We start from the raw sequence: 8,685 nt of genomic DNA, 5'->3' as shown, positions 1-8,685 counted from the left end.
GATCTGACGACAACACGCGAAGAAGGAATAACATGCCAACAACAGACCACATGGCTGTTAATGGCGCGTTGGGGGCACTGTTACGGCCTGACCCAAAGCGGCATGGGCCAACCCGACCCATGGGCCCTCCGACCCGGACGGTCGGTGGAAAACCTTCGAAGTCTGACCCGAACACGCGTCCTGGGCAGCTCCTCATCACAGCTGTCTAAGGAAGCTTCGAGGAAGGTAGGCTCTGCCCTTGTGGGGCCCACCCCTGATACGATATATATGGGGGGGTCCAGCTCTTCCCCGAGGTACGTCACACATTCCACCTGTCTATTTCTCGCCTGCACACTAACTGACTAGAGTGTCGGAGTGTCTTTGCAGGTGACACCCCTCTCTCCACAACAAGAGCTCGGCAGCCCGGTTGGCCTGATCCGATCACAACCGATCAGAACAAGGCGTCCCTACCATCTCAACCTCCACCCGAATCGTCCGATAACCAACCAACCAAACAGTTTATGCCAATTAAATCATATTTTTCATATTGTTTAATATATCAATAAAAATATTAGTGCATAAATTTTTTAGTATTTTGTTGATTTCATATTATATTAAAAAAATGTTGATTTTGAAATAGTTTTAGAATGATAGTGATAATATTGATTAGATTTAATTATCATACGCATTTTAATATCATATATTTGTGATTTATTTAAAGATAAATGATTATAATAATAGAAAAAAATATTTAGTAAAATAAGGCGAAATTTTATTATCGTGTTTTGATTGCTTAATTGATGCAAGAAAAGTAAATTAAAAAAATTTAAAATCATTTTATAACAAAATATTAATATATAAGTAAAAAAATTTGCATGTTTTAAGTAATTTTAAAAATAAATCTAAATTAAACTCTACAATTTAATTATCAAAATAAATTCAAATTCTATTTGAATTATTTATTTGATTAAATTAAACTCTATAGTTTAATTATCAAAATTAGATAATAATTTAGTAAATATTAAAATACTTGTTAGTGTGTGAGTTTATACATTCAACATTAAACGGTTCGTAAATAATAAGTTATACTAGGGCTTAGTTTGGTAAAATTTTTATCTTTTAAAAATAATTTATAAAAGTTAATTTTTAAAAGATAGTTTTTTAAAAAATATATATAGCATTTATGTTTGATAAATCAAATAAAAAATGACTTTTAATAAATATAAGTAACAACAATTACGTTTGATAAAATAGTTTTTAAAATTTAAACTATAAAAGACATAAATTTAAACGTTAAATTTGAAAATTAGTTAATATATGAGGTTATATTAGACTTTTAAATTTTGAAAAGTATAGACCAACTTTAAAAAGTTTTATCTTAGTTACTTTTAAAAGTATCCCGATATTTTAAAAGCTACAAATACAAGTACATAATCTTTTTAATTTACCAAACACAAAATAAAAAATTTGTGCTTTTAAAAAGTACAAACACCTTTTTAAAAAATTTTACTAAACCAAACTTAAATAATTTAATATTGGTTGTTTCTCCAGTGCTATGATTTATGCAAAAATATTATGTACACAAAAAAATTAATTATTAAATTAGTCTATATATATATATATATATTTTTAATGTATATTTTATACTTTAATATTTATATTTTATATAAGCAGTTAATTTTTAATATATACATAATATGGTTAAATGGTTAATGACCTATATGACTCTGTTAAACTTTTCAAAATATTAACTTATAGCTATTTATTTATTATATTAACTTATATAATTTATTTAAGATATTGTCTCTATATATATCCACTGAAAATTAATTTCCATTTTTTTTGTACACAAAGAGGGCTAACACCCCAAAAGAGAAGAAACAAGAGATTACAACTCAGAAACTTAATGGGGACTATTTATGGGCCAGTATTTGTAAAGTGATTTTTTTAATGATATTTTTTAGTTTGACAAATTAATAATTAATTTATCGTAAATTTGAGTTTTATTTAAAGATCTGACACTGACTAATTAATTATTGTATATATAAAGTAAGATGTAATGAATTGTTGTATGTATAAAGTAAAATTCAAACATGCATCACTTACTTAAACAGACAAATAAACTGATTACTTAATCTATTCAAATTGATTTATAAAATGATGTTTTTATCATAAGATGTTAACCACGAACCATTACCGTTCTTTTTGAGTTGGTCTTTTATAACAAATCAACTCTATAAGTAGAGTTATTTTTATCATTTTCACTCTCACTACAAGACCAATAACTATTTGGCAAACTTTTGGTACGTGAAATATCATATTCTAATTTTCTCAGCGGAATGTGTAATAATTTTCCATATATATTTGGACAACCCTCATTTGCGGCGGGTAAGACGGACATATATTTTATGCTGGTTGGCAGCATGGAATGTTGAAATAAATTGATTGAGGAGCGAAGTAACTAACATCCCCAAACAACGGCAAGAAGGGTGTTTGGTCTAGTGGTATGATTCTCGCTTCGGGTGCGAGAGGTCCCGAGTTCGATTCTCGGAACACCCCATAGATCTATTAATTTTCAATTAAGTAATCAGTGTACCTGAAACACCAATGTTTCAGTTATTTTACTCATCCAAAAAACTCTTCCACTAATACCAAGTATACACTCTCTTACATGAATGGTATAGATTTGAAATAATGAGTGCCAAGATGAGCATTGATTTTATATCTAGCGACTCAACAACATCAATCTAATAATAATAATAATCACTTATCAAAGCGATGGTGTTAATTATTGTTAAATGATGAATGTAACGCCACAATAATTTTACAATAACGAAAACCAAGACAAATTCCGGAGACTCGATCAGCTTTTGGATCCTGGAGTGCACATCACATTCATGATGGCCCTCGTAGCGATAATAATGGGTCTCTTCTTGTTTCAGTCGTCTTTTGCGGAAGAAGACGACGCCTTTGTGCTCACACAGGACAACTTCGAAAACGAGGTTGGCCATGATCGCGGCGTTCTCATCAAGTTCTACGCTCCCTGGTACGCTCTTCTACGTTACGTTCTTCCCTTAGTTAATATTAAATCAAGATTTGATTGAGTGCATGCAACGCTTTATCATTCTTCACTCGTTAATTATTTTTCCAATGCATGTTGTTAGGTGTGGCCACTGTAAAAAGCTTGTACCGGAGTATGAAAAGCTCGCAGCAACTTTCAAGAAAAGCAAGTCCGTTTTGATCGCCAAAGTTAGTAGTCTCAAAAATACTATGTACACTAGTTCATTTTATATTTTAATACGTATTTTATATAATTAATTTTGGTAGTTGATTTTAGTATACACCTAACATGTGTGCGCACAGGTAGATTGTGATGCAGATAAAAGCATTTGCTCTAAATATGGGGTTTCTGTTTACCCTACAATTAAGTGGTTTCCTCAGGGTTCTTTAGAACCTATGTTGTAAGCTCGCACCTGAACCCCTTTCCTTAATTCACTTCTAGATTATCAGTCACATATATATGAACGAATTGGTTTGATTTGCTTGAATGTGGTGTAAGTAGATATGAAGGTGCAAAAACCGCAGAAGCCCTTGTTGGATTTGTGAACATGAAAGGAGGTATTATCAATCTAAATTTTCTTCTGCATCTGCATTGTCACTGTGATGAAACAAATATGTGTTGTTAATATAGGTACCAATGTAAAGATAGCAACAACTCCATCTGATGTGGTGCCTCTCACCTTATTTAACTTTGATAAGATTGTCTTGGATAAAACAAAACATGTTCTTGTTGAGTTCTATGCACCCTGGTAAGTACAGATTTTTACCATCTTAAATTCTTCATTTTGAATTTTTCTGATTAAAAAAAATTTCTTGCAGGTGCAAACATTGCAAGGCCTTTGCCCCTGTAAGGATGTTATTATCTGTCCTAATTATAGCTTATAGTCATAGCTTAATGACTTAATCCTTCTGTTCGTTGTTTCTATAGACTTATGAAAAGGTTGCTACAGCATTTAAACTAGAAGAAGATGTAGTTATAGCTAGTATTGATGGTGACATGTACAAGGATGTAACTACAAAGTAAGTTCATACCATGTGTGTTATATTGAATGTTAAATTATATATAATTCTAATTAAGATACACACATGTGCATTAATTGAATGTTAAATTCTGCCAGTACAGATATGAAATTACTAGTTATCCCAAACTGAAATTGTTCAGAAAGAGCAATAAAGCTGGTGAAGTTTATGAAGGTGCTCGTAATTTGGATGATATTGTATCTTACATCAATGAGAAATGTGGCACAAATCGCGATGGACAAGGAAGACTTACTTCTAAAGTTGGTACCTCTTTTGATACCATTTTTTTTTTCAATTTGTAACTCATTCTCCGTGTTTTAAATCTCTAAAAGGCTTAATTAATTGTTCTTGGAACAGGCTGGTATAGTAGCATCCCTGGATAAGTTGGTGAAGAAATTTGTGAATGCAGGTGACAATGACAAAAAGGCCATCTATTCACAACTTGAAGAGGAAGTTGAGGATCTTGAAGGATCTGATGCAAGGTTTGAACAAGTTCGTGGTTATATTATTATTGTATATATAGTCCTAAGTATTTGGTTACAACTCTGTCTTTTATGGTTTGTTTGATTCAATTTCTCGTAACTGTTATGTTTTTCTCTCTAAAAAGATTTTGAAATGTTGTTTTGATTTGATTTTTCCCAGATATGGCAAATTGTACTTAAAACTTGCTAAGAACTGTATGGAAAAGGGTAAAGAGTATGCAAAAAACGAGGTTCAACGGCTTGAGAGAATGCTCGAAAAGGTAATTTTGTTAAGTTTGGATCTTAAAGAACTATTATCAAAGGTAGAAGCTCAAGTGTAGTTAAATTTGTATAAAGTTAATAGTTTAGAGCTGTTGAATAATAATTTAGTCAAATCTATTATTTAACGACTCTCATTTATCAACTTCATTAAAAAAGACCATAAATATGGATGCATGACTTGGCTGCACATGTTAATTGGTTTTTCTATGTTTTGGTGCAGTCAATAAACCCAACCAAGACAGATGAATTCACTCTCAAGAAGAACATCTTATCTTTATTTGCTTAATCATTAAGGTGGTGAAATAAAGGGTAATTAATGGCATTCAGATGCTGCATGTAATTCCTTAGTTTCTTTATGTCACCTAAATATGTACTACTAGTCTATTAGGCTTATTTTTGCAATGTAGGCTTTAAAATTAAAACGAAAGATACTTCAATCAGCTGGTAGTATAATTGTTCATTTGCTCTGTATTTTAATAGTTCCAAACATGTATGTATTTATAAATACTGATCTCGGTCCAAAGAAGAGTGAAAACCTTTATACCCTTTAATTTATCATGTAATGTATTAATTATTACTACATCAAACTTTTTTTTTTTTATTATGAGATACGGACTAGGAATAACAATGAAGATCCGTAAGGAAGATAGGAATAAGAATAAGAATGAGGGCAAAAATAATCTTGCGAGAACGGGGATAGAAATAAAAAAGTTTTATGTGGAGAATTTTAAAATGGGGATGGGAATTTTATCCCCCAACCTGTGTGGGAACTTCTGTCTCGAAAAAATCATATATATTAATTTAATTTAATGTATATATATATTAAACTAAAATAATAAAAAAAGATAAAGTATTATATTGGTCTCCAAAATTAGGACTAAATTCTAATTTAATTTCTAATGATTTAAATGCTCTATTTCAGTCTAAAAAAATTTCAAATGAATTTAATGTTGTCCTAAAGTTAAATTTAACATGAATAATTAGCATATTTAAAAGTCAATATAACATTTGATTTTAATGGATAAGTAAAATTAATCCATCAATTATTGCTCATGTAAAAATTTTTTGGTTAATTAATCAAATTGAATTTAAAGGTATAACAATATTAAATCCGTTTAAAATCTTTTAGGATAAAAATAGGACATTTAAAATATTAAGAGTTAAAAGAATTTAGGTCGAATATTAGGATCAAAATAATATTTTATCCTAAAAAAGTCATCAAACTATAAAAATACTATGATAAAAATACTAATGTTTGAAGATTAGAAAACACTTTAAATTTGAATTATTTAAAATCTACAATATATTTTTTTAAAAATTTATATCGTATATTTTATTTAAGATTTAAATATTTGATTAATTATTTTTATTAATGATATAATAATTATAAAATATTAGATATATTTTATCTTAAATTATAGTAGAATAATATTTTTTATTAAAATAAATAATCTCCACAACCACAATCAAGAATCCATAGTCCATAAGACTATATTTTTCTGCAAAGAATGAGGATGGAGAGAAATATTATCCTGTCGTGAAAAATAAGAATGGGTGAAATTTCAAGATGTGGAATGAAGGTAGAAGATCCGTCCCTATTCCTCTATATTGTCATTCCTAATTTCACCACTTTTAAATTGTAGTCATAAACAACAATCAAAAGGTCAATAATTGTTGAAAACTTAAGCTCCAATATCATTACTAAATATTTCAAAAAAATTGCATTAAAAAGCTAACTATTAAGATTTAAAAGAAAAGAAACACTCTTTTTAAACATAATATTAAGCGTCCTATATTATTCGATATTGTATGTTAGATATTATAGAATACCTAGCTCTAACATAATATATATGTTAAAAATATGGAAATTGATATGATCATTATCTCATAATGGTCGTCATTATTATACGTTATAACTCGGCCCCATAACCATTAAGCAATATATGATGTACCTCGTTATTTTCCGTTACTATTTGGAATTATGAGCAATAACTCGGCGACAATAATGTCTTCATCATAACCGATGCTCCAACGACAAAATGAGATCAGTTACACTCAGTTAAACGGTAATACCGAGAACATAACGGACAAATAACTCGTCATATATAAAAGGGAAGTAGACTATTTCTAAAGACCTAAGTTTTTCCTGAGAAAACTAGAATACGCACTGACTTAAATTTCGGAGTGCCTTTGCAGGTACACTCCCCTCTTTTGGCATTGCTCGTGTTCTCACATTCACGACGAACATAAGGAATTCGGATTCCAAGGGACGGACGTTCAACTTTGCAGCACATAGCTCGGCTAGTCTCGAGGAGTTGAGGCCGATCTATTTCCCAGGCAAGATCAATTGGCGTCCACCGTGGGGCCGAGAAAATCATATTTTTTCTTTTGGTCCCATCGCTTCCATCTGCATCCATGGTTGACGTACCGCCTCCTTCACTGTCCGAACTCATGCGAATGGTAGTTGAGCTGCAACAAGCTAATCAACGAATGGCTGACGAGAACCAAATAATGGCTGCTCAAATTGCCGAACTAAATCATGTTCGGATTGAACACAACGATGCTCGTCAGGCAGAAGACGAGGAGCATCAATCCCAACCGACGCATGTTTCAGAAACCGCTCGACACGAAGAGCAGCAGCCCGAAGACGAGAAAGAAGAGTCCGAGGACCCTGTAGGCCCTTTTACAGAAGAAGTAATGAACTTCGAACTACCAAAGAGGTTCACCCTGCCGTTGACCCTCACGCCTTATGATGGACTCGGTGACCCGAGGAAGTTCATAAAGAAATTCCGATCAATAATGATCGTCAATGGTGCATCAGATACAGTTTTATGTCGTTGTTTTCCGAATTATTTAGACGGTCCTGTACTTTATTGGTTGTGTGCTTTGCCTGCAGGTTCCATTTCGCGCTTTCATCAGTTGGCAAAGTTATTTGAAGAACATTTCGCCGGATCCGCAATATACTTGCACGACTCCGATTACCTGAACACTATCAAGCAAGGGCCAAACGAAAGCTTAAAGGACTATCTGACTCGCTTCACCAAGGTCGCAATCAACATACCAGATCTCCACCCCGAGGTCCATCTGCACGCAATTAAAAGCGGCCTCCGACCTGGGAAGTTCCAAGAGACGATCGCAGTAGCAAAGCCGAAGACTCTAGCAGAATTTCGAGAGAAAGCAAAAGGACAAATTGACATCGAGGAGCTCAGACAAGCTCGGAAGTCTGACAAGTCACACTTTCGTGAAGAAGATAAGAGCTCATCCCTTAAGAAAAGTTTTAAACTAACACCTCGATTCGATTCTTATACGCAATTTAACACCAAGAGGGAAGACATAATCAAGGAAATCTTGAACTCCAAACTAATCAAGCCACCGAGAAAAGCCGGCACATACCAAGATGCAAAGAACGTGGACAAATCAAAATATTGCACTTTCCACCAGAAACACGGCCATAATACCGATGATTGTGTGGTCGCCAAAGATCTTTTAGAACGACTAGCAAGACAAGGACACCTTGACAAATACATTGGTGGTCACATCTAAAAGCGCGGCCCTAGTTCCACAACAAACGACCTCTCTGAACAACACTGAGGAAAGGAGAAGGCATCTTCAAGCCAATATAAAAGACCACGAGGTATAATCAATTGTATTTCAGGAGGATACGCAAGTGGAGGATACTCAAACTCGGCAAGGAAAAGATCATTCAGAGCAATAGGCTCGGTAGACGGACCGAAACAAGATATAACAACCACTAATCCACAACCAGAAGTCACTTTCACACATGCCGACTTCAACTCCAACATACAAAATTTGGACGACCCTGTGGTAATCACCCTTCAGCTAGGAGATCTATTAGTGAAAAAAGTACTCTTAGATCCCGGGA

General features: G+C 32.9%; 2 protein-coding genes and 1 non-coding gene across 3 annotated transcripts; all 3 read left to right on the top strand.

Annotated features, from left to right (window-relative positions):
* Positions 1 to 2,466: 2,466 nt before the first annotated feature.
* TRNAP-CGG (transfer RNA proline (anticodon CGG)) lies at positions 2,467 to 2,538 on the top strand. Its single transcript has one exon. It is a non-coding gene; the product is annotated as a tRNA-Pro (tRNA).
* Positions 2,539 to 2,900: 362 nt separating this feature from the next.
* LOC112698061 (probable protein disulfide-isomerase A6) lies at positions 2,901 to 5,088 on the top strand. Its single transcript, XM_025751479.2, has 11 exons — positions 2,901 to 3,025; positions 3,144 to 3,228; positions 3,343 to 3,437; positions 3,539 to 3,597; positions 3,671 to 3,788; positions 3,859 to 3,886; positions 3,968 to 4,059; positions 4,163 to 4,319; positions 4,417 to 4,541; positions 4,702 to 4,801; positions 5,023 to 5,088. The coding sequence occupies exons 1-11, from the start codon at positions 2,901 to 2,903 to the stop codon at positions 5,086 to 5,088; spliced, it is 1,050 nt and encodes a 349-aa protein (XP_025607264.2).
* A 2,129-nt stretch (positions 5,089 to 7,217) lies between these two features.
* On the top strand, positions 7,218 to 8,345 carry LOC112805209 (uncharacterized). Its single transcript, XM_025847615.1, has one exon. It carries the CDS (start codon positions 7,218 to 7,220, stop codon positions 8,343 to 8,345), a length of 1,128 nt encoding a protein of 375 aa, XP_025703400.1.
* Positions 8,346 to 8,685: the final 340 nt, after the last annotated feature.

This window comes from Arachis hypogaea, chromosome 6 (assembly GCF_003086295.3).
Source record: "Arachis hypogaea cultivar Tifrunner chromosome 6, arahy.Tifrunner.gnm2.J5K5, whole genome shotgun sequence".
Classification (NCBI taxonomy): domain Eukaryota; kingdom Viridiplantae; phylum Streptophyta; class Magnoliopsida; order Fabales; family Fabaceae; genus Arachis; species Arachis hypogaea.
This window is presented reverse-complemented; position numbering and strand designations above follow the sequence as displayed.

Excerpts from the sequence above, each read along its gene's own strand:
- LOC112698061 (XM_025751479.2), top strand. The coding sequence starts at position 2,901 with ATGGGTCTCTTCTTGTTTCAGTCGTCTTTTGCGGAAGAAGACGACGCC. Across the intron at positions 3,438-3,538 it reads CAGGGTTCTTTAGAACCTAT|TAGATATGAAGGTGCAAAAA; the intron begins GTTGTAAGCTCG and ends ATGTGGTGTAAG. Across the intron at positions 4,802-5,022 it reads TTGAGAGAATGCTCGAAAAG|TCAATAAACCCAACCAAGAC; the intron begins GTAATTTTGTTA and ends GTTTTGGTGCAG.
- LOC112805209 (XM_025847615.1), top strand. The coding sequence starts at position 7,218 with ATGGTTGACGTACCGCCTCCTTCACTGTCCGAACTCATGCGAATGGTA.